Source organism: Eleginops maclovinus, chromosome 21 (genome assembly GCF_036324505.1).
Source record: "Eleginops maclovinus isolate JMC-PN-2008 ecotype Puerto Natales chromosome 21, JC_Emac_rtc_rv5, whole genome shotgun sequence".
Taxonomy (NCBI): domain Eukaryota; kingdom Metazoa; phylum Chordata; class Actinopteri; order Perciformes; family Eleginopidae; genus Eleginops; species Eleginops maclovinus.
In genome coordinates, this window is record NC_086369.1 from 1874957 (window position 1) to 1899405 (window position 24449).

Consider the following 24449-nt stretch of genomic DNA (forward strand, 5'->3'; position numbering starts at 1 on the left):
TTAATGAAGCGTTCAAAGTGGGGGCACTGACTTGAAAGAAGCCTTGCACTTACCATGACATTACGGATCTTCACTTTCTTGTGGTGTTTCTAGAAGAGCGGGCCAGACTTACTCATGATGTCTGGTAGCTGTGCTTTAACAAATACACTTTATCCATCGAGAGCACACAAATGAAACGGATAATGTGGTTGAATCCGCTCTGAGTGTCTTGAACTCTAACTCTATAGAGCTATCATGAATAAGGCAGCAAGAGTAAGCAACTTGTATCATGTAAATATAGTCTCGTGTGTCTTTAAATTAATCATACGACCCGATTGAACACACTGCTCTAACTTTAACAAGCCTGACAGTATTTAGGGTTCGTTTCTGAACAGCTGGAAGACGTTTTCGAGATGTTACGCTCGCGCTTCTATTGCGCTCCAACACATCGTAGGCTAAGGGGCGGGACATCTCCAAGCGGTTGACCAATCACAACAGAGCCGACCAGTTAACCAATCAGAGCCGACTGAAAAGAGGCGCCGCAGCAAAAAGCATATTAGGGCCCTTTTAAACATGATCATTTATTATCCTTAAAGGCCCATTTCTCCTAAATAATTAAAGTATTGTTGTTTATAAATGTCCTGATAAAATACAACAAGGCACACGTCAATCATCTCCTGTGGATAGGTAGAGTTATACATTTAAAATGCTGACCTGTTTCTGTATTGCACTGTAAATCTGTAAATCTGTAAACTGAGAGTCAATCAGGTAACGTCGAAACCCAGCTCACACAACATGCTGACAAAGCAAAAATAGCTGCATATTATGATGTTTTCTAATTCTCTGTACCTTCTGTATGCTACTGTTTGCTGCTGTAATGACTCCACAAGATCAATAAAGTTAAAGGAATTATTGATGTTGTTTTGCGGCCTAAAGATCAAATTGGTACATCTGAGCTTTAGGGGTTTGGACCTGATATCCAACAGCGAGGATCCTCCTGAAATCTGATGACAAAATGCTCTAAATACAGATTCAAATGTTGAATAAATTACTTTTGAGTTGTGCAAACCAGTGTCTGTAACTCCAGATGACAGCAGCACATGCCCAGTCTGTACTTCTGATTGTTCTGAGGGTTTATATCTTGCTCTGCTGTAATCATTTTATCATAGATCATTTTACACAGCCTGTGGTAATGAGGAACAGAAAGGACTTTGCTCTGAAGTGCTTCTCGTCGTGTGCAGGTCTTGTGATGTAGCAGGAAGAGTTTCTAATCGCCACAGAGAGCAGACACTGACCGGCAGCTGTAAGGTAAGAAACCTACTCTAAATCTTCTTTAAATACCCCAAAACGCAGGTGTTTTTATCCACAAACTGAACTGTTATAGCTCTCTTTTACTTTGATCACATGACACCTTCAAAATCCCTGTGCAGTGTAACAAAGGTGTTCATACTGGCTGTGCCTTACTGACATTAAAAGGTGTTGAACAGAACTGATTGCTGGGCTTTAAGATTGAAGAAGTAACATAGTTCTGCAGTCTGACATAATATAAATAATTCAAAAACATTGCATTTGACACAAAGGTAACGTAAAGTAATCAGATTAGAATACAGGTATTGGATTACAATACATTATCTGTCTATCCAGCTGTTTGCAAACTAGGTGCTGCTGGGACGTGATTGGTCATGGATTGGAAGAGCAACCTGCGGCGCACCCAATCACTGAGGAGCGTCCCCTCTTCATGTGACAAGCCCTCCTGGAAAGAGGCGGGGCTGAGGGAGAGGATAACGTCTGTGTCCCAGCTGGTGTCCAGGTGAGGGAGACATCCTCACTCTTTACACATCTGTGACGAATGAACACACCCTCTACATGTCTCTTCAAGAGGCCCTGGGGTTTTCCCTTTCCTGTAGTGTGTTATATCAGTTTTTGTGCATGTCAATGGTCTGCAGAGGCTGAAATGATCCTCTCTTCCCTGATTGATTAATATGTCTTTTAAATATAGATATCAAACTACCGTGGAAGTGAGTGCATGCAGTCAAGAAACTCCAGTGAATCATGTTGAAGCAAAGCCAAAAATGGTGCTCAAAGAGGTAACTAAACACAATGCAACTCCAAATTTAAAAGGAATGGATAATGCTGCATGAGAGCATGTGTTTTCTTTATCACCGCCAGACCAAACCCTCTCTCCTGGAGAGTAACGAGTCTCATCTGGAGTCTCTGATGAGGAGGAATGACGCAAGGGAGCTGTCTCGAGACAAATCCAATTTGACCCGCAGTAAGTCATTGGGGAGCCTGCAGAGCAGCACTGGCTCCATCGGGGCCCTGAAGGCTCTGTTTGAGTCAAAGGCAGCCACACAGAACAAGGTGAGGAGCAATCCCAGAGCGGCACCTCTCACATCCACAAACAAGGCTGCAGACTTCAAGCCTGTGGTGAACGGGGATGTGGAGGAGGTCCCTGCAGAGGAGCCCGCTGCAGGAAGGGATGCCAAAACTGATCATGTGACTCGAAAGGTGAAAGCAAACATCAGATTTCAACACATGTAAATCGTAACACACCTGCTAAAGAACAAATGAAGGTGACGTTGGCAGTGACAGATCATTATTCTGTCTCTAGGTGGTGAATCAGACCCGGGTGGAGAGGAGGAAAACAATCGGGGGGATTGATTTTGAAAGAATTGCAGCCTCTCAGGAGGGTGAGTACCAGACAACATTCATCAAAGTGTGCCGTGAGATGAACCTGAGGTCACTGAGCAGAACTTAATCTAACTTTTTATGGTTTGGATTCGGAAATCTGATTGGCAGGCTGCAAAACACAACTAAAACAACGTTTAAAAAACCCAGACATAAATAGCTTAACATCTAAAGATTAAGACCATACAAACACAGAGACCAGATGATAAGAAGAGGTTGTAAGGAAGCTGGCATCACTCCCTTTATCTTAACTCCGGATATTGATCTGCTATTAAAGTTCAGATACAAATGAATAATTAACCAACACTCATTTATGTAAAAATGTAGCTGATTTTGGAGAAAAGTCATGTTTAATCAACACTTAAGAACATATATATCTTTATTTAGCACCCAAGGAAATGGTAATTGAATTACTGACCCTTAAAATAAAGAATCACCTAAACATATTATGTGCTTAACAGCAGAATAGCCCATTTCACCATCATGCAACGGAAAAGACCCAAACAAACGTTCCCTGGAAAGCCGTCTCTGAGTCCTGGGAATGACAGGAAGGTGAAACAGTGACCGTGCAGGAAGGAAGCAGTGATTGACTCAACCTGGTGTGGGCACAGCAGACCACTCCACTGCAGGACAGAAATAGACAGCAAGTCATGAATAAGTGGCGGAGGGGGTGAAGGGTCAGCTGTTACTGGGACGGGAATAAGGCGGAGAGAGGGAGACACCGAGGGTTAGTGGACACACAGCGAGAGGAAATCAGAGCTAGCACATTTACAAAGACTGAAAGGAAATAAGAAGACAGGAAGGGGAGCTGTTCGTATTCTGTGAGTACGGATTTGTGTTGTGTGTCACGATGTGTTGAACTAATGGCTGGGACATAAAGATTTGGTGGCGTCAGGATGGTATGATGTCAGAGATGGACAGGAAGAAACTATATCAAGAGTCTGAGAAGTGGCTTGCACATTTTGGGATCATTTTTAGAATAAATGGGGGTATTTTTGGAGGATTTGGCACTTTGAACAATGCAGATTCTGTATTTACATTTTTGTTTGTGGTCAAAAAAATGCTGCAAAAAGTACAATTTCAAAAAGTTGTGGGTCATTACATCTACGGTAGAAAGCAAAGGACAATGTGTGTCTGATGAGTTGGAGTAACCTCACAAGCCTGTTATATGTCCTTTAGAGGCTCTTGAAATGAGCATGCTCCTTTAAAACCCGTAAAACCCTATTTATATTTAATAAAAGTACATTACAATCTTTTAAAATACTTTAATATTGCTTCTAATTCTCATTTTACAGCGTTTTTGCTTCATTCATTTGTCCCTGATTGATAGCTATTTATAAAAGCAATCATCACTATATTTAAAGAAGACTTACGTGTTCACTTGTACTCTTTAATGCTGAGTCAACCGTAGCTGTAGTGACTCCCCTGTCTGTGTAACTCTCAGTATTTGTGTCAGTGGAGTCAGGTATCTGTCCTTCTCCACCACCAGTGGTACATTTATAGCTCCAACACATGGCAGCTGTTCAATATCACCTTAAAATGTTATAACTAGTCACCTTTAAATGACGAGCAATAACACACAGTTTCTGACATGGATGTTTGTCATCTGTAGGCCTATGTTTTTTTTTAAAGGAGTAACTGTTTAAAAAGTCACATGATGTAGGAAGACAGTTGCCTCCTAAAAAGCTAAAATTAACCGGTAAACAAAGTGACTGAGGTTTTATATTTAACCAAGATATTGAAAGGATAATGAAAGGTTGATCTGATGTCCCTGCAGATGAAAAGAGGAGGTTCATTGCTGACTTCAGAGACAGCTCTTTAATCCAAGGCCAGGAGAAACTGTGTGTCTCGGTCAAAGCCATGTCCGCCCTCTACCTGTCAAAGGTAGTACCTCAGGATTCAACACGGAGCCCTTTAAAACCGGTAAACACACGCCTACTGAAGCGCACCTCCCTCTGTCGGTGGACACTGCAGTTTGTTATGTTTTATAGGTGTCATATAACCCATTAAACGGTGTCACACTAAAATATGTCATTTAATGTTTACTGAGCTGTACCAAGTTTTATTTCAAGGTACCCTGACATGAACTAATTAATGTTTCGGTTAAGGAGCAAGATAAGTCCTCTACAGCTGGGAAAAGACTCCAGCGTACCAAGGTAAGGTGAAATTTGACCTGACATCTTGCATGGTGGTGTGCAATGGATTTGTATTGTTGCAATAACACATTAAAGCGTATGAACCGAGATGTGAATATTCCCCTAAAAAACGAACACTGGATGCCAGATCTTTTTATTAATCATGGTTGCATTTCCTGCTGGAGTTTGGCTAACCCACTGACACCTGGCATGTGGAAAGCATATCCACTGGCATGAGGTACCATTTAAAGCATGTCTGCACACCCTGGAGCATGATCTTCACTGGAGAGCTCATGACTCAATGATGAGACCATTACTCTGTTGCTCTAAGATGTCCGAGGACTCCGAACAAAGCAAAGAGGACGTCCCTTCAGCGAGACATCAGCATGGACCAGAAGACGTCTCTGGGGCCAAGCTAGCACCGTCCATGCCATTGCAACTCTCTAAAGAACAGCTACACCAGCAGCGGGCGAAGTGCGAGCTGAAGAGGCTCCTGAAGCACACCCACCCAGAGCTGAAGATGTTGGACGGAGTGGTGGACGAGGAGCTTGCTGAGGTTTTGACTTTAGAGACAGATGGTGAAACTGGATACGAGGGAGAGGTCCTGTCAAGATGCTTGATATTCGAGAACCGCGCCCTCACCAACAAAGTCTCTCCTTACGCCCCCAAGAAGCACGTAGCAGAGGGAACAGTGCAAAGAGGCGATGTCGGTAAATCATCAGCTGTGCTTCAGGAGCACGAAGGCAGGCCTTGTAGCAACAAAACAATGAGTCATGATCCAAACCGAGAGGGTGAGGAGGAGGAGGAGGAGGAGGTAAAAATAGATGTTCAGGCTACCAGGAGGAGATTTGAGAGTCAGTCTGTGCACACATCTGCACCAAAACCCAGAAATATGTGCCAGGGAAAGGTTTCTATTTCTGGAGATAAGAAAGGGGCAGTCCAGAAACGGGAGATTACAATGCAAAGAAAAGATAATCTACCCACCAAGAGCCCTGATTTGACAAATCAGCCTAAAAAACAAGGTCCTTCTGATCAAATCATTGGTGGACCACTCCTTAAAGATGAGACCAGAAGCATCCTTGATCCATCAACCATCAAAACCAGTGCCGCTCTTTCCCAGAACAACCCATTCATCCCAAAAAACATAGAGAGGGAACAATCCTTCACGCGTCCATCACAAAACCAGCACCCAGGAGGAGACGGTGGGGAAGCTCAGGACCTGGTGAAAGCTAATGTCAAGAACAGGGCTCACCTGTTTGAGTCAATGCCGTTTGACCAAATCAGGAACCAGAACAAGGATGAAATTGAGTGGCAGGTTGAGAACATCAAGGAAACGCTGAATTCCCTTCATCAGGTTAATGCGATACATTCAGATGGGTCTATCATCGAGGTGAACGAGACGATGATCGCTAAAAAAGCCAAGTTTACTTTATCAGAAGACGGGCCTGAGATCAAATACGACGAGGTGGCTGAAGGTGGCGCACAAAACTTCATACTCCAGCTGCTACCACGGTCCAAACTAAAGCCTCATATCACTTATCTAAAGGAGGGTAGTAAAGGAAACATCAAGGCCACCATGGTGAATGTACCAGTGCAGCATCATCACTTCAGTACCAACCAAGACACCGAGTTTAAGACAGCCAACGTGGCTCAGCTTGTTGAGGATATTCTCAATCAAGATAACTCTCTGCGGAAAGGAGTGATTATCCAGGAGGATGCAGATGGATGGGCTAAAGTCATCGTCTACTCCCTCTACTATTATTTGGATGTGGATGATTTGAAAAGTTACAGTGCTCCAGGAGAGCTTTGTGAACCAGAGCGAGACAATCAAGAAGTAAAGAAAGGTGTCGTTGCATCAACCAGGAGCTGCCTTCTGGACACTCCCAGAGACCAAACCTGCCAAGGATCAATGAGGCCTGAAATCACAGTCAAAGGGAACGTTAAACTGTTCAAGAGTTGTATTGAAAAGGGAGATTTGGAATATTTGAAAACTCTTCAGTCTGAGCCAACCGAGCAAGAACAAGAACTCCCTCCAAACCAAAATGTGGCTGAACAAGGAGTGGAGCCTTCTCATGAACAGAGAGGAGTTGAAGCAGAGGAGAGTACTGGAGAATGGGTCCCAGTGGATATAAAGAGGCTTAAAAACATGTTCTCCGGAGACCAAAGACCCATCCAGCCAAAACAAAATGCATGGGAAAATCGTGCCCCAGTTGCTTGTGCATCGGGGGGTCAAAACGTTCAACCTGGAAAGAGCCAGTCGTCAACCGAGAGGGATGGAAAAACACATGAGGTGTGTAACTCTACGGTGGCACCAAAGGGATCAGACCTACATGTTGGGACACAGGATGATGGTCGGGTCCACCAGGCTGAGTTAGTCGAGGTGGTGGATAACAACGAGGAGATTTCTGACCTCCAAACAGCAATGCAAAGCCTCCATCAGGCCACGATGGAGGCCACGTCTCTGCATCACTCAGCACTCGCAAAAAATAGACTACACTATCAAGAACCCATCTCAGTTACAGCAGGTGATGTCAAACAAGGAGAACTACCTCACACAAAGACATGCCATAAAGAAAGTAACTCTGAGACAAGCTGTCAAAAGGAAGCTTTCCAGGAACAACACATGCACGCTGCTATGGAGCCTGAACATCATCCAGAGACGATCACGGCTCAGCAGGAGGAAGAGGAAGTGGATTTTCATGGTAAACTTCAAGCAGCTCTGGACTCCCTGGAGAGATCCAACATCAACGTCAGTAGAGGAGATTTCAGAGCAGCTATGATTTACAGAAGCGTGTCCAAAACTCACAGAGAAAGATCAACAATTGTGAATATGGCATCTGTTCAAAATCCCACTAAGGAGGAGTGTTGCCCTGCGTCTGACCCTGAACCAACCCAAGCAACATCGAGGCAAGAGGTCTCTGAAGAACAGAAGACATCAGTAAATGCAGAGCCGGAAAGCCAAAGCAAAGACACAAGTGATGTCTCAGAGAAAAGCAGAAGACTTGTGAGTCCAAAACCAGTCATCCCACCCAAGCCTGAGCATTTGAAAGTGAAACAAGAAGACAATCAGTCAACTAACACAAAGAATCCTGAAGCAACTATTACTTTAAGAGCAGAAGAAACAGTTCCTCAACCATTGCCCGAGACACTGGGGTCATGTGAGGATAAACATAATCTGTTCAAAGCTACCAGGTGTGCAGAGCCAGGTTCAGTGAGTCATCAAAGCAAAAAGCCTCTTGAAGAAGCCGTAACTCAGGAAAGTGAAGTGAGGCTTCAAGTTCAAGGTTCAGTCGTTATCTTGGAGACTGATAACACAAATGAGAGGCGACAACAGGAGATAAACGCCACAGACGAAGAAAAAAGCCCAGAGGATTCCCGAATGAATGAGACAGATGAAAGCCATGTAGATTTTAAGGAAGCATGTAAGACATTTGAAGGTAAAAAGGCAGGTTCAGGGAAGAAGGCTCCGGTGAAGCCAAAAAGAGTTAAAATTGCCCAGGCGGACAACAAGACACAAAAACAACAGTCTGGCAATAACACCTTGATTCCAGCACAGGTGGTTGAGGAACCACAGCCAACTCTTCCTGGTTCCTCCTGCAATGAGACATGTGGACAGACTGCTGACAGCAAAGACAAGATTGAGAAAGTGATGAAACAAGAAGGCAAAGTCGAGATGAGGGAAAAGAAAGGACGATCCGAGACGGAGGACGAACGCCGACAGCGCCTGTCCGTTCACATGGACGCCATCATGACGGACAACATGAAAGCAGCCATGGGAATTATCGACAACTTAAGAAAGCAGGAGGAGCTGCAGAGCTTCCTCAGTCGAGTGGAAGAAGTGGAACAGGACACGAGCGAGGTGGATGTAAGTCGCCTGAGGAAAGTGTTCGAGGACGTTCCCGACTGGGTCGTCCGCTCCGGGAAAAAGAAACAGAAGAAGAAGAGGAAAGGAAACAAAGAAGGGAAGGTGCCGTTAACGAACACCGAAAGCAAGTCTTCCATGGCACATGTTTTCGGAGATCTTGAGCGAGCCAGTGAGGAAATCATAACTCTGAAAGAACAGACTTTAGCCAGACTGGTGGAAATAGAGGAAACCATCAAGAAGGCTCTTTATTCTGTCTCTACTCTGAAATCAGACTCAGATATCGCTGGGTTATCGTGCCTGTTCAAAGAGTCATTGGCGACAGATCAAGGACACACATCCTCTGGCGGTATTGGCAAGATTAGCATCGAGACAAGCAGAACAAAATCCCTGCAGACACAGGTTAGCACTAGCGCTAGCCAGGGTGCAGAAATCGAAGGAGCCTCCGCAAAACAACAAGCTAGTCCTCCATCTTCCCCTGCCTTCATCTCTATCCAATCAGCTGCTAAAAAGACAGAGAAGACAGAGTTGCTTCCACCTGAAGCCACGATCTGCCCGAAATGTCAGCACGGCCCACAGACAGAGGAGAGATTCAGGACAACTAAAACCCTGACGTGCAACAGCCCTGCTCAAAACAGGAAGAAGGACCGGAAAGGAGGTAAAAAACAATCATCGTGCAACCCTAAACGAGAGCTCAGCGTGCTGGAGGTGCAGACTGACCACGAGGGGAAGAGCATCGTGGGCTCCAAGACCGTCAAACAACTATGAGAGGACTGAAGCTGTTGTGTACATACTGTATGTTTCCAAATACCTCTTTGTTTCTATCGCTGGTTGAGATTTTCCTATGGAGGATGTGTTTGTAACATTATTTCATTTGCATTTTAAATTAAAGACGTGTCTTTGGTTTTCATTCATGCTTTTGTATTTGTTGTTTTTAAAGCACTAAGGCTTCATTTCTTTCATCAGTTTCAACCAGCTTGTCGAGAGATGTGTTCAGCCTGTTCGAAGGCGGTTTATCCGATGGAAAAAATCACAGCAGACAAATACATATTTCACCAGACATGCTTCTGTTGTAAACAATGCAAGAAAAAATTAAGGTGAGACTCTGACATATTCAAAGACAAGATCAATCAACAATTACCAATGATTAACAACACTGATTCTAATTGAAATATCGATCACTTTTATATTGAAAACAAACCATTATTCCTTAAACTTGTAAGACTGAATGACGTTAAGCTACCTTTAGATATGGCTGTCACTTTAATAGAGACAAATATAAGTGATGATTAACTGTTTCTAAATTAATTGAGCAACAACCAATCATCTTCGTTGGGATCGGGAAACAATTGAAACTTGGGAATCGTTCAGTTCGGGTGAGACGTATAACTTTCACTAAAATAAAATGTGCTCATTTGTGCTGTAGCATGCAAAATTACACGCCGCTGCGTGGGGAATTCTACTGCATATTTCACTACCAACAACTGTTCAGAAGAAAGGGAAACTACGACGAAGGCTTCGGACACGTTCAGCACAAGAACCGATGGCTGCTCAGAAACTCTGCGGACAGCGAGTCCGAGGCATAGATACTCAGGGACAAAGTGAGTAGCATCACCATCACTACTATAAATCCATTCGTGTCACATTCATAAACGGTTAATGATCCCTTCTCTGTTTCTCAGCTGGTGAACGTGGAGATGTGTTCGAGGCACCAACGGCTGATGATTGTTAGCAGAGGATAGTGTGTCGATGCACCTGGTTTAATCATTCAGTTTCATTACAATAAATGATCATTTACTCTTTGTTCGTTTAGAATTACTACAACACATGACAGTCTTTCTTGTGCTCACAGAGGCAATGAAAGACAGATTTAAGCCGGAATAACACAGAATTAACTACATTTGAGACTAAAATTCCAGGTATTTTTGTGCAGTTTGCAAATGTAGAAATGCATTGAATTGTATGTCTGCAGATATTAAGTAATAGTAAGTATTTGCTTTTATTCATTTATAGCGTTGTAATTTCTGTGTGAATATCTCAGGTTTCCCCTGAAGCAAATGTGTTCAAGAACGCTCAGTTAAATCACATTTTTTTCATAAGGCACCTTTATGCGAACAACAATCATATAAAGAAGTTAGAAAGACAAATGCAAATAAACAAATACATGTATAAAAGTTGTCTGAGATCAAAGTCTCTTCTCTTGAATGATTACTTCAGCTCTGTCTCGGTTCTCCAAAGCTCCATCTGCTGGTTTTCTAAAATGAAAAACAGAAGAAATGATTATTTTAAAGAAGTATTTACACTTCTTTCCTTCAAATTCAGCTGTGTTCCACTCACTGGGGCTCAGCCTGGTCCTGGAGTTCAGTATTGAGGGTTTCAGGCAGTAATAAACAGAGACCTCCAGCAGTGACGGGGATGATGCCGTATATCAGCATGGGGATGGTGTGATGGTAGACGTCCAGGAGCCTGATCAGAGGAGCGAGGATGCCCGCCACACGAGCACACATGGAGTTTACACCAAAACCATTCTGCCTGCAAGAATGCACAATGGGAATTGCACATTGGATTGAGGCATTTTTGGATTACAGCCTTTACATTACAGTGTAAATATTAAGTATGAGATCCCAAACAGAGAGTCTGAATTGGCAGTCATCAAAAGCAGAAAGAGGGACGCTACCTTAAAATGGTTGGGTATAACTCTGCAGTGTAGACATAGGCTGTGTCGAAAGATCCAGTGGCAGCAAATTTCCCCACAACGGCTATGACTGTTACCACCACAGCAAGATCTGATGGATGAATGGTTTATAAGAAAACATACACAAACATAAACACTTGACACCTCTCCAACAAATGTTTTCATGGACCTTTTGGGATGGCAAGGACCGCGAGGCAGGCAGCCCCGCCAAAGAACAGGAAGCCTGTCTGTGCTTTCCTCCTTCCAAAGCGTTGACCTAAAATAAAAGCACCAAGATGTGCAGGGACTTCGACAGCTCCAAAGATGAACTGTGTTAGGTAGATATTCTGGCCAAAATTGCCAACATTCAGGCTCAGTCCGTAGTAGAGGAGGCTTGTAGAAAACCTAGGATCAGTTGGGGAATTATTCAGCATCATTGTGAGAAATATGTACGATTAACTGTGGCTATCACATATCACTGCTAAATACTACTGATACAGTAAGTACTGATTCACTGACTCAGAAAGACACAGCAATTATCTCAATTAAAGAACACACACCAGATGTAGCCCATTATGAGAGTACGTTTTCTCAAATACGATATCCGGAAGATGTCGAACATGTTCCTTCTTTCGGATGTACCCTCCATCTCAAGCTGAGGAGGTTAAAAGAGAGAAGATGAGTACTCACAACGAGGTGCAAATAAAAGAGGGGCCACAAAGATGTTTTAGATCTGATCAAAAGTGATTCGTTTTTTGAGTTCTGAGGAAAAAAGTCAAATCATGAAAATTGGACTTTTCTTCAGAATTCTGAGATAAAGCTGGAATTTGTAGAAACAAGAAATATTATATCAAAATTCAGACTTCCAAATTCAGACACAATAACATAAATGTTCACATCTGACCCTAATCCTCTTCTGTTATGGTATGGTTAAGCGTTGTTGATACAGCTCACCTTTTCCAGCAGATGTTCTGGGACCGTCTTCCCGTTCAGCCTGGCTGCCCTCCGGAGCTCCTTCAGCGCCTCCTCCTTCCTGCCCTGGGTCATCAGCCAGCGAGCGGACTCTGGGAGAAGCCTACAGGAACACAGGATCAAAATCACACACTTTTATTCACATGATATAAATAAAGGCTGTTTCTAGGCAAGACTGACCAGTAATAGATCCCAAGGATAAGTACAAGAGGACTGAAGAGCACCAGCTGCAGGATCCTCCAGTCATGGATTAAATAGGCAATGCCCGACAACATCATCAGTCCAGCAGAGAAGAACATCAAAATCAGCATTGTGCAAAAAGAAGCCTTAGAGGGATGTGTCCACTCCACCGCTGTAAAACAGTTGAGAAATGCATCTTATTTCACTCATACTGTTCTGGTTTGGCCTTGAACCATGCAGGAGCTAGTGGGCTGATATCAATGATTGCTAATAGGCTACATTTTCAGGAACCTACCCATCACAGACATGAGCATCGGAATGACAAGTGAGGCCCCGCAGATGCTTTTGAAAACCATGTAAACGTAGACATTGGGAGAGAAAGCAGAACCAACACTGAACACCAGGAGCAGCAGGAGTGAGACCAGGAAGGCAAAGCGTCTCCCAAACCTGCAGAGAGGAGAAGAGGGTCAGTGCTTCCACTTCTTTAGGGAGACGATACTAACTTAGATCTCTCTATGTATTTCTTTAGACCAACAGCATTGAATTTACATGTATGTTCCAGGTCATTGCACCAACACAATAATGAAAAAAAGGAATTGGATGTGTTTTGGTTTCTTGCCTGTCAGAAATCGCCCCAAAAGCAAGCGCTCCCACCAGAACCCCTGCCATGGACATGGACTGTGAAGCCGCAATCAAACCACTCCTGTCACAAACAACATCAAACTGAAACAGGAAGGAGGGTTGGGGGGGGGGAGTTGGTTTAGAGAGGATCTATTCTGTTCATGTTCAGGTGCATATCAGTATGCAGTGTCTCTCCTGGGACATGTCTCCATGCTTTAATGTTCAGAAAGCTCTTTATTGTCCTCATACTGCCTGTGCTGCAACACCTCTTTTCACCCTCCGTCTGAAACCAGAGCCCAGTCTGCTCTGATTGGTTAGCTGGCCGGCTCTGTTGGGATTGGTCAACCATTCAAAGATATCCCGCCCCTTAGCCTATCACGTACAATGTTTTGGAGCGCTAGACAATGGAAGTGTAAGTGGGGTGACCAGGTGCCAACAAGTCACATGTGGGACATGCTACTGCGACGCCAAGAGTATATAATATATAACGTCCATCTGACCCTCAGAAATGCACATTTCTATTGAAACTGTAGCCTATAAACATTAAGAACAACGCTTTATTACAGAATGATTTGTGTGCACAAAAACAAGCGCCTCAACAGCAAGGAGTACTGCTTCCTGCACCGTCATGAAGCTGACTAAAAGGGGACGACTGTTAGGATAAAGATTAGGGTTCATCACCTACCCTCAAAGTGCGGACCCTAGGCTGATTACTGTTAGGCAATCAGAACAGTAATCAGCAAGGAAGGGAGTACACCAGGCAGATGACGGACTAACTGAGGTCGGGGACGTGTGAGACTTAGTCCACCTGTCCAACCTCCCAAAACACTCCGTATTTATGTAGTTATATAACAACTAATGGTAGTTAAGTACTTTACTCAAGTATAATTTTGGGGTAATTGAACATTATTTGAGTACTACTACATTTCAGAGGGACAGATTGTACCGGTCAAAAAGAAAGAGAGAGCACAATGAGTAGTATGAGGATACTGCTGTACTTTGGAGGCTGTTGGACTGGGGTATTAGTACTTTTACTCAAGAACCTGATTACTTGTCTCCATCCCTGCCGTTAATACTAAGTCTTAAGTAAAGTAATATTATTCTTTTTGGAAGTAATGATATAAAAGATGTACTAATCACATGAGCCATGTCGCTGTCAAGCTGAGTTCCATCTACTGTCCTGCAGACTTTATCTAATAACGTTTTACATTCGTACCTCTGTCACAATGCTGGAGGCCCCACCAGGCGCGTCATAGACCCATCCGTTAGTGCACCCTGTAGTCGTGTTGATGCCATACGATATAATGGTCTCCAAATCAAATCCACAGGTGTGAACATCTCACAGCTTTCAAAACCTCCATCCTGGTTCACGGGGAGGGTGAGATTTCTTTGTCGTTCCTCCGTCAGGTTGGGTCCCCGCTCCAGGATCCAGTCAGTGTTGCAGTGGTGTGGGAAGCTCAGTCCTACGAACACCTGACCGATCACATCGAAAGCTGTGAACAGGCAGGGGATGCATAATGCCGCCAACAGACGTTTCTGAAACACACCAAACTCCCCGACCTCCTTCAGGATCTCCCCGAAGCTGCTCATTTTGATAAATGGTTCCACATCAGAGCGCAGCGTGAGTGATGGTTGTGTCGATGGTGTAAGAGCTATCTGTTAAGGTAGATTATTAAATGATAGGCTCACAAGTTACTGAGTAACCTAGCATGATGGATTAGTGATAACAGCTCCATAAACTGGTCAAATGTGGGATGGACAAAATAATTCAACCTTGGCTTGATATACAGGAATACCAAGGAAATGAAGACAAGCCCGAGAGCAGAACTGTGATACATCTTGAAATCATTGGTTGAGATCACACAGAAATGATTCCATAGCTTCTCAAGATACAGATAAAGTTTGATCATTTACAAAATATTCAGGATTAATGGTCTTGGGGAGGTTTTCAACCACAGCTGTGCCCAGATCTGACCCAGATAAATAAAGAAATCCTTTATTTGTCCTGCAAATCTGCTGGACTGAACATAAACAATCTCTCTTCAGATGATAACAGGGCAGAGTTGAGGCGGAGGGGCCGACAGCAGGAGGGGATATACTTTTAGCTGTGTGTTGGAGCAGGAGCTGTGTCACTGCTCTGTTTGAGCAAATGTCTTTGTCAATTCTCCCGTGGTAACTTCGGAAAAGTCTTCAGTGTTTGACATCAGTTCGAAGCTCTTCAGTCTTAAGACTTTCACCACACATCATAACAAAGCTCTGAAATGATAACAGTTTAAGTCCACAGGTAAATGAAATGCATTTATTCACTTAAAATGCAGTAAAGCCATTGCTTGCAAGACTCCTTCTAATGGTCTGGGTTGAATTGAACCTCGTGTGTCAGAAGCAAGTCAGTCGAGCCGCGAGCTGAGTGGAACAGCACGTCGAGCAGCGTCTTTCCCACAGGCGAATAAAATAACTTGTGGGAATCGCCCAAAAATGATTGTGCATTACAAAGAACAATGAATCTGATTTCAGTACAAATCAAAGTCTCTTCTCTTGAATGATTACTTCAGCTCTGTCTCGGTTCTCCAAAGCTCCATCTGCTGGTTTTCTAAAATGAAAAACAGAAGAAATGATTATTTTAAAGAATTATTTACACTTCTTTCCTTCAAATTCAGCTGTGTTCCACTCACTGGGGCTCAGCGTGGTCCTGGAGTTCAGCATTGAGGGTTTCAGGCAGTAATAAACAGAGACCTCCAGCAGTGACGGGGATGATGCCGTATATCAGCATGGGGATGGTGTGATGGTAGACGTCCAGGAGCCTGATCAGAGGAGCGAGGATGCCCGCCACACGAGCAAACATGGAGTTTACACCAAACCCATTCTGCCTGCAAGAATGCACAATGGTAAATGGACTGCATTTATATAGCGCTTTCAGGCATAGCTATCTAGATAAGTAGCATTTGCAAGCTAGTTTGTTAGATAGCTAAGGTTAAATAGCACACTGGCAGGTCAAAGGAATTTCGTCTCTATGCTTAAATGTTTTTATACATTTCAACAAATACTGGAACCTGTTTTAAAAAATGCTGATTCTGTGTCAGTAGTTTTATATGCAATTGAAAGAGAGGCACGTCACCTTAATATAGTTGGGTATAATTCTGCAGTGTATATATAGTTTATGTTGCAACAGGCAGTAGCAGCAAAACCCCCGATAACTGCCATGGCTGTCACCACGGTAGGAAGATCTGATGGGTAAAATATATACAACACATAGTGAACGTGAGATATAAATGACTCCTCTATAACAAATGTTTTCGTGTAATATGTACCATTTGGGATGGCAAGTACCACGAGGCAAGCAGCTCCCCCAAAGAACTGAAAGCCTGCTAGTCCTGTCCTCCTTCCAAAACGTTGACTCAGCGCATAAGAAGCAATCTGTGAAGGAAATTCGACAGCTCCAAAGACGAACTGCGTGAGGTAGATACTCAGGCCAAAACTGCCCATATTTAGGCTCAGTCCATAGTATAAAAGATTTGCTGCGAACCTAGTACAGTTGGAGACATTTTGTTTAGGTTCCCAATCACTTAAACAGGATTAATGTGAACCATTAATTACACATCATTGCTAAACATAACTAATCTATCTCACTGACTCAGAAAGACACAGCAATTATCTCAATTAAAGAACACACACCAGTTGTAGCCCATTATGAGAGTACGTTTTCTCAAATATGACATCCGGAAGATGTCGAACATGTTCCTTCTTTCGGATGTACCCTCCATCTCAAGCTGAGGAGGTTAAACACATGGAAAAATTAAATGTCTCACAACGAGGTGTAAATAGAACACGGGGCCTTCTTTTTTCAAATTCAGACTTTGGTTAAGCGTTGTTGATACAGCTCACCTTTTCCAGCAGATGTTCTGGGACCGTCTTCCTGTTCAGCCTGGCTGCCCTCTGGAGCTCCTTCAGCGCCTCCTCCTTCCTGCCCTGGGTCATCAGCCAGCGAGCGGACTCTGGGAGAAGCCTACAGGAACACAGGATCAAAATCACACACTTTTACTTCCATGTGATAATTCTAATAGCTCTTATCCCGAGGCTGCTGACCAGTAATAGACTACAAAGAGAATTAGAAGAGGACTGAAGAGCACCAGCTGCAGGACCCTCCAGTCGTGGACTAAATAGGCAATGCCCGACAATAAGATCAGTCCAACAGAGAAGAACGTTGTAACAATGGTTGTGGAACGAGCAGCATTAGAGGGACCAGTCCACTCCACCCCTGGAAGACAGATGCGTTAATCGGGTTTACTAATCTACTGTATTCTTACATTTACATTTGTAGTGAAAATTGAGACACCTGTAAGTAGAGGTTGCCAGCTCAGTGTCATCTGTGCCTACCCATCACAGATGTGTTCATCTGAAGGTTGATACTGGAAGTCCCGCAGAGAAATTTGAAAACCATGTAAACGTAGATGTTGGGTGAGAAAGCACAACCGACACCGAACAACAGGAGGAGACACACTGACAGCAGGATCGTGAAGCGCCGTCCAAACCTGCAGAGAGAGGAGAAGAGGATGCTTTCACCTCAACACATTATAAACTCACACCAACAAAAACGGTGGATGGGTTTTGGTTTCTTGCCTGTCAGAAATCGCCCCATACGCAAGCGCTCCGACCAGAACCCCTGCCATGGAGATGGACTGTGAAGCCTCGATCAAACCACCACTTCCACAAACTACATCAAACTGGAGAGAGAGGGGGAGAAGAAGAGAGCTGAGATCTTTGTTTTGAAAGCTCTCAGTACAGTAATCATAAAGCGGGTGATTACCACAGGCAGATAAGGAGTGACTTACTATTTACACACAGGGGCATGTGAGGTTGTCAAACATCCAGAACATTTACTTGAAGTTTTAATAAACGATTTGAATTCGTACCTCTGTCACAATGCTTGAAGAACCCACAGGCGCGTCATAGACCCATCCGTTAGTGCACCCTGTAGTCGTGTTGATGCCATACGATATAATGGTCTCCAAATCCAAATCCACAGGTGTGAACATCTCACAGCTTTCAAAACGTCCATCCTGGTTCACGGGGAGGGTGAGATTTCTTTGTCGTTCCTCCGTCAGGTTGGGTCCCCGCTCCAGGATCCAGTCAGTGTTGCAGTGGTGTGGGAAGCTCAGTCCTACGAACACCTGACTGATCACATCGAAAGCGGAGAAAATGCTGAGGACGCATATTCCAGCCATCAAGCGTTTCTGAAACACACCAAACTCCCCGACCTCCCTCAGGATCTCCCCGAAGCTGCTCATTTTGATGTCTGGCTCAATTTGCCGTGGTGAATGATGGATGTGCCGAGCTTCAGGTGTTATACCTCAAGGAAGTGTGTGAAAAGTTGAGCTGATTAATATTTAACCGAAGACATAAGATTAGTACGTAGGATTTAAGACACAACAGTCATAACGCTTACCCTTTGTTAACCTGCCAATGCTCAGAGGTCATCTACAGTGCCAAACCAATTATTAATGAGCAAAGAAAGTAAATGGTGTCAGGGTTGGGGAAACAGGACCCAAGTGCAGTAAATCAAGGGGAAGCAGGTAAGGGTCGAAAACAAAAGGCGAGCTTTATTCAAAAGCTGTTGATGACAACAAAAATCAAGGGGAACACAGGACATGAAAAACACTTGTGAATTTCTTTTCTTATTCATAAAAAAGTGTAATGAACATGCTTCTGCAGTTTTACAAAGGATGCAAAACATGTGTCAATGTACTTGATTACATTTAAAAGCCACCATTGGTGAATGCATTGTGTTACGCCCCACCCTCTACCACCACTGACCAACACACAACACAGAAGAGACCTTTAAAATAATCAAATCCTCCTCTTCTGCTGCTGGACTGGAGCTTTTAACCTCTTCCTTCTCCAGTTGTGCTCGTCTGAACCTCCCTGCAGCGGCGCAGCACACCTGAGGAACTAGAGGGGAAAAGAAACAGGGAATACATACAGCAGCGTTCTCTTGTTCACCAGTTCGATTCTTGTGCTCACGAGAAAGTCACCGGTGCGTACAGGAGACCACCAGCTCAGACTGTTAGTGTGCAAATAACGGTACAGACATTAAGTGAGGTATATTTCAAAGTCAGACTTCATTTTCAGGACTCGTTAGTAGGTTTTTCTTTGGTTCGTTTGTCCCCTCAGAGGCTCCATAGATGAGTGTGTATATGTAGATCCCAGCTTTTAGTAGAAAACAACAGCTACACATGCTGGGAATCACACAGACACTTACAATACCTGTAGCACCTCTTAACCTGTGTGCAGTGTCAAAGTACAGTATCATTTATTCCCTAAACAATTCTTCATCCACTTTGATAAGGTGGTCACCATAAATAAGAGCAATCTGAGTGGACCTTTAGAGTCATTCATGAAAGGAAATAACAAAATCCTGTAAAACTTTTTTATTTGCAACAACAATTATGTTTAATTCAACTGCGGCGGAAAAAGAACAATCTGGAAAAAATAAATTACATTTTCGTGCTTTTTCCTGAATTCTCATCCTTTTTAGTGATGGCTTTAATTTCCATCATATTTTCTGGTTGTCTGTAATTGAAAAAGAGTATTATTATATAGAATTGCTTTGATTTTCTCCTATTTGTAATCTTCATCAGCTCACCTGATCTCAGCGTGGTCCTGGAGTTCTACATTGAGCGTTTCAGGCAGGTATAAAGAGAGACCCCCTGCAGCGATGGGGACGATGCCGTATATCAGCATGGGAATGGTCCAGTGATAGACCTCCAGGAGCCTGATCAGGGGAGCCAGGATTCCCGCCACACGAGCACACATGGAGTTCAGACCTACACCATTCTGCCTACCAGTGCAGATAACAACATGATCAGTAAACATGAGGCATAACATAGCAGGTCTTATCAATTACCTGTGGGATGTTACCTACCTTACCTTAGAGTGGTAGGGTACAGCTCTGCAGTGTAAACGTAGATTATAGAGAAGCTGGTGGTGGCAGCAAACTTCCCCAGAACTGCGACGACTGTGATCACCACAGGAAGATCTGATGGGACAATTAATCAGACAGTCGTGACAAATTTTACACGCAAGACACACTGTGGTTGCATGCCACTGTGTACATAATGAGGTTTGCCAAATGCTGATACAGTTGGTTATGCAGGAATTAGAGGCATGGGATATATAGACCCATTAAGGTATTCCCCACCCAGCTGTGGACCAGCCGGCCGATGGCTGAATGCACGTAAATACCAGACCAACGTTAAGAATTAACTTCCATAAACTGTTTAAACACCAAAGCCTTTTACTCTGAATGGGACCACAATGCATACTGAGGTAATAGATCAAGCGTGAAGTTGGGTAATTCTCTCATTGACTTCCATACAATCTGACCACAGTCGCCCCCGCTGGCTGTTAGAGAGAATGCAGGTTTGAGGCACTTCTCAGACCTGGAGGTTGCTGCTAATTAATTATATTAAAAGATGGATGAAGCAAGAGTGTAGCAAAATACCAATGCAGCTCTCAACTGACTCCTAAAATGATTCAGAAACGTACCTTTAGGTATAGCGAGTATCCCTAGACAAGCAGCACCGCCGAACAACAGGACCAGTGCTTCACATTTCTTCCTCCCGAAGCGCTGGATGAGGCCCAGGCTGCCCAGACGTGCAGGAAACTCGACCAAACCGAAGATGAACTGCGTGAGGTAGATGTTCAGGCCAAAGTTGCCAACATTCAGGCTCAGTCCATAGTACACCAGACTCGTCGCAAACCTAAAAGAGAAGCGGTATCTTCAGGAAGGAACGACTGTCGATGTGGCAGCAGGTTATGGATGGATTGAATACTCACCAGAGGTAGCTCATGATCAATGCACGCTTCTTCAGATATGATATCCTGAAGAGGTCCAACATGCTTCCTCTCTTGGATGGACCCTCAACACCTAGCTAAAGTAAATCTGTTTGTGTTAGAGTTTCTATTGCAGAGCTTCATTTTATTGCAGCTCACCTTGTCCAGCAGATCTTCTGGGACCTTCCTCCCGTTCACCTTGGCTGCCTTCCTGATCTCCTTTATAGCCTCCTTCTTCCGGCCCTGGGTGATGAGCCAGCGAGCCGACTCTGGAATAACCCTAATTGACATAAATGTCCAAGGTCACAAACAATAGAGCTATTAGCATCTTAAACGTTGAATCCAAGTGTCTGAGTGGCGTCTGACCAGTAAAAGATTCCCAGGACAACGACCAGAGGACTGAAGAGCACCAGCTGCAGGACCCTCCAGTCCCGGATCAGATAGGCAATGCCCGACAACATCATCAGTCCAAGAGGGAAAGTGGAGTGGCACATGATGGTGCAGAAAGCAAACTTGGAGGAATCACTCCACTCTCCACCTTCCGAGCAGAAGGTAGACAGTCAACGGATGCTTCTGAGACCCGGAGAGAAGCTTCAGTCGGGAACATTTGAACCTACCTATTACAAATAAATTAGCAATGATGCCTGAAACGGAGATGCCATCTAAGAACTTCAGAACAATGTAAACATAGATGTTGGGTGAGAAGCTGATGCCGACTCCAAACACCATGAGGAAAAAGAGTGAAAGCAGGACTACGAAGCGGCGACCAAACCTACGGAGAGAAGAGGAGCACGGTTACGTTTTAGCACAACGTAATGAAGTCCAGAGTCATTAATACGGAGTACTTGATACACTACACTACCTGTCAGCCATCGGCCCCAACACCAGAGCCCCCACCAGGAGACCGGCCATGTAGATGGACTGAGACGCTTCAATCAAACCGCTCCTGTCACACACCATGTTGAACTGATAAAAGGAAGGATGGGGAATCAAGGAGACAACAAATTAAATTTTCTTAGGCGTTATTTGAGATTTTCCAGACCTGAAAATCCCGAATTAGCAGTACTTTGTTATAAAGGTTAAATTGGTGGGTCTGAGTGGAGCATGAAGCCCAAAATGGAGCAAATGTAGATTCAGAAAGTACCCGTATGTGGGCCCATAGAGTGTGCACACTTGAGTTTTCTGTAAGCCTCGCTATTTTTAAGCCCTCATTTGTTAAAATAAGGGTTTAAAAGTCACAAATGGAATTTAAGTGCAGTACCACCGTTTGGCCACTGCTACAATTTGCTTCAATGGTTGGCACTCTTTCTGGGGGTTTGACTACAACCAGGTTACAATGCATAATGGTATGGTGGCTCAGATGAGACACAAATGAAACAGCTGCTCTGTGGATGTATCAAAAGATCTCTTACGTCTGTCACAATGCTGGAGGCCCCTTTAGGTGCATCAAAAACCGATCCGTTAGTGCACCCTGTAGTCGTGTTGATGCCGTATGCTATAATGGTCTCCAAATCCAAATCCACAGGTGTGAACATCTCACAGCTTTCAAAACCTCCATCCTGGTTCACGGGGAGGGTGAGATTTCTTTGTCGTTCCTCCGTCAGGTTGGGACCCCGCTCCAGGATCCAGTCAGTGTTGCAGTGGTGTGGAAAGCTCAGTCCTACGAACACCTGACCGATCACATCGAAAGCTGTGAACAGGCTGGGGATACATAATGCCGCCACCAGACGTTTCTGAAACAAACCAAACTCCCCGATCTCCTTCAGGATCTCCCCGAAGCTGCTCATTTTGGGATCCAGATGTGCTTTTAACAAAGAATCTTTAAGCACCGTCCATGCACCAAAACTGAACTTGACTCTTGTCCTGCGAGTTAATGTTTAAACTGACAGCTGCAGTGTTTTCACGACCTGTAAAGTTGCTAACAAACAGACTGACTCAGGTGTTAAACAGAAGACAGATTCCCTCAGGCTGAAGTCCAGCTGTGATGCAGCTCATGATTTTGGACTTCCTTCAGTATAGTATCTGCTTGTAGAGAACTGTTACGGCTTTTCAGTCTGCAGCAACTATCTTATCTTATCAGCTGCTCTCTCTGATTGGTCACAAACATGGGCAGCCTGAAACCTTTCTGGTGTCCCCGAGGTGCAAATAAATAGAATTCCCAAAACAAATCTACTCTATATGTATAACAACAAGGCAGGTAATGAAGTGGTTCTAAAGGTGACCTGTTAAAGTGCATTATGGGAGCTGTGGATATTGGGACTTGGGTTTTAAGACTAAATGGCCCTTTATAAAGCAGCTGATGAAAGTGTAGGAAAGAGGGGATTGCATTCATAAAGATAATGAGGACAGATAACATGAAGGGAGTGAGAGCAGGGGAACACATTCCAGTGTGGAACAGATGTAAGATTAACAATAATAACAAGTGCACAAGAGGGCAAAGGTCAAAAGTGAAAAACAGGTACCTTAAAGGGGCCCTATGATGCTTATGTCAGGTGCGTATCAGTATGTAGTCTCTACTGAGGTGTCTCCATGCTTAATGTTCAAAAAGCTCTTTATTTTTCTCATACTTCCTGTGCCTGGGCTCTGTTGTGATTGGTCAGCCGCTTAGAGATGTCCCGCCCCTTAGTATCACATACAATATGTGGAGCACTAGACAATAGAAGCACCACTGTTGTTTGACGGTGACACTATGTTCCAGAAGTAAAGAAAGGAGACCAATGGAGGCGAGAGAAACTCCCTCAGGAGGTGACTTTGGGATTTTAGCCTTTAAAGACCATTTACATGCATCAAAACCTATGTAACACACTAGCGGAAAGGAAAAACCCTTAAAGGATGATGTTGTGGAGCCAGATCAGTGCAGGTGGTTCTACCTGTATGACTCATTTTATTTTCTAACACCCATCTATAGGAAAAGCTTAGTGAACAGGACAAAAACCAGAAAAGCCAGGAGCAGGCTGATATGCTCATTCTTTATTGATTCAAAATAATCCAGAGAAACATGCTTTGAACTCCCCAACGACCAACAGAAGAGCAAATGACAAAAGAATGAAAAACAAAGAACAGGAGATGTGGAGATCTCACACATTTTACAGCCTGCAGGAGTTACTGCCCGCGCATCGGTTCAGATGCTACAGCTCGGTGAGACTACATGTAAGCCGGACAGAAGAGAACAAACCAATGGATCTTCAAGTCCATCAGAAGCAGGGCCACACACACACACACACACACACACACACACACACACACACACACACACACACACACACACACACACACACACACACACACACACACACACACACACACACACACACACACACACACACACACACACACACACACACACACACACACACACACACACACACACACACACACACACACACACACACACACACACACACACACACACACACACACACACACACACACACACACACATAATGCTAGTTACATTTTTAAAGTCCAAATACAAAGATTTCCCCGAAACATTTTAAGAAATTCAATC

At 44.0% G+C, this 24449-nt stretch overlaps 3 protein-coding genes and 1 pseudogene across 5 annotated transcripts; 1 reads left to right on the forward strand and 3 right to left on the reverse strand.

The window, feature by feature from the left end:
* Positions 1–1157: 1157 nt before the first annotated feature.
* Positions 1158–9578, forward strand: LOC134858120 (xin actin-binding repeat-containing protein 1). The gene is made up of 8 exons (XM_063874025.1): positions 1158–1287; positions 1624–1789; positions 1979–2066; positions 2149–2487; positions 2591–2669; positions 4445–4590; positions 4776–4823; positions 5074–9578. Exons 2-8 carry the CDS (start codon positions 1662–1664, stop codon positions 9430–9432), a joined length of 5187 nt encoding a protein of 1728 aa, XP_063730095.1. The 5' UTR covers positions 1158–1287; positions 1624–1661; the 3' UTR covers positions 9433–9578.
* A 118-nt stretch (positions 9579–9696) lies between these two features.
* LOC134884106 (solute carrier family 22 member 13-like) lies at positions 9697–14721 on the reverse strand (annotated as a pseudogene).
* Positions 14722–15461: 740 nt separating this feature from the next.
* Positions 15462–19601, reverse strand: LOC134884104 (solute carrier family 22 member 13-like). 2 transcript variants are annotated; one of them, XM_063912770.1, is made up of 10 exons: positions 18022–19601; positions 17729–17832; positions 17486–17640; positions 17195–17366; positions 16994–17114; positions 16784–16878; positions 16420–16634; positions 16227–16335; positions 15784–15978; positions 15462–15701 (listed from the first exon to the last, which is right to left on the reverse strand). In XM_063912770.1, the coding sequence occupies exons 1-10, from the start codon at positions 18394–18396 to the stop codon at positions 15632–15634; spliced, it is 1611 nt and encodes a 536-aa protein (XP_063768840.1). In that variant the 5' UTR covers positions 18397–19601; the 3' UTR covers positions 15462–15631. The 2 variants fall into 2 exon arrangements, with proteins under 2 accessions (XP_063768840.1, XP_063768839.1); XM_063912769.1 differs by having other exon boundaries at positions 16227–16634.
* Positions 18962–23082, reverse strand: LOC134884105 (solute carrier family 22 member 13-like). Of its 2 annotated transcripts, XM_063912771.1 has the most exons (11): positions 22354–23082; positions 21804–21907; positions 21559–21713; positions 21308–21479; positions 21101–21221; positions 20945–21039; positions 20654–20868; positions 20036–20144; positions 19752–19946; positions 19607–19678; positions 18962–19057 (listed from the first exon to the last, which is right to left on the reverse strand). In XM_063912771.1, the coding sequence occupies exons 1-11, from the start codon at positions 22726–22728 to the stop codon at positions 18991–18993; spliced, it is 1680 nt and encodes a 559-aa protein (XP_063768841.1). In that variant the 5' UTR covers positions 22729–23082; the 3' UTR covers positions 18962–18990. The 2 variants fall into 2 exon arrangements, 1 of the variants encoding a protein (XP_063768841.1); XR_010168377.1 differs by lacking the exon at positions 18962–19057 and having other exon boundaries at positions 19666–19678; positions 20031–20144.
* Between the last annotated feature and the right edge of the window lie 1367 nt (positions 23083–24449).

Excerpts from the sequence above, each read along its gene's own strand:
- LOC134858120 (XM_063874025.1), top strand. The coding sequence starts at position 1,662 with ATGGATTGGAAGAGCAACCTGCGGCGCACCCAATCACTGAGGAGCGTC. Across the intron at positions 2,488-2,590 it reads CTGATCATGTGACTCGAAAG|GTGGTGAATCAGACCCGGGT; the intron begins GTGAAAGCAAAC and ends TTCTGTCTCTAG. Across the intron at positions 4,824-5,073 it reads AAAGACTCCAGCGTACCAAG|CATGATCTTCACTGGAGAGC; the intron begins GTAAGGTGAAAT and ends CACACCCTGGAG.
- LOC134884105 (XM_063912771.1), bottom strand. The coding sequence starts at position 22,728 with ATGAGCAGCTTCGGGGAGATCCTGAAGGAGATCGGGGAGTTTGGTTTG. Across the intron at positions 21,480-21,558 it reads TGCTAATTTATTTGTAATAG|GTGGAGAGTGGAGTGATTCC; the intron begins GTAGGTTCAAAT and ends TCTGCTCGGAAG. Across the intron at positions 19,679-19,751 it reads CAGGACCACGCTGAGATCAG|ACAACCAGAAAATATGATGG; the intron begins GTGAGCTGATGA and ends TTTCAATTACAG.
- LOC134884104 (XM_063912769.1), bottom strand. The coding sequence starts at position 18,396 with ATGAGCAGCTTCGGGGAGATCCTGAGGGAGGTCGGGGAGTTTGGTGTG. Across the intron at positions 17,641-17,728 it reads TATGGGGCGATTTCTGACAG|GTTTGGACGGCGCTTCACGA; the intron begins GCAAGAAACCAA and ends CTCTCTCTGCAG. Across the intron at positions 17,367-17,485 it reads GATGAACACATCTGTGATGG|GGGTGGAGTGGACTGGTCCC; the intron begins GTAGGCACAGAT and ends TCTGTCTTCCAG.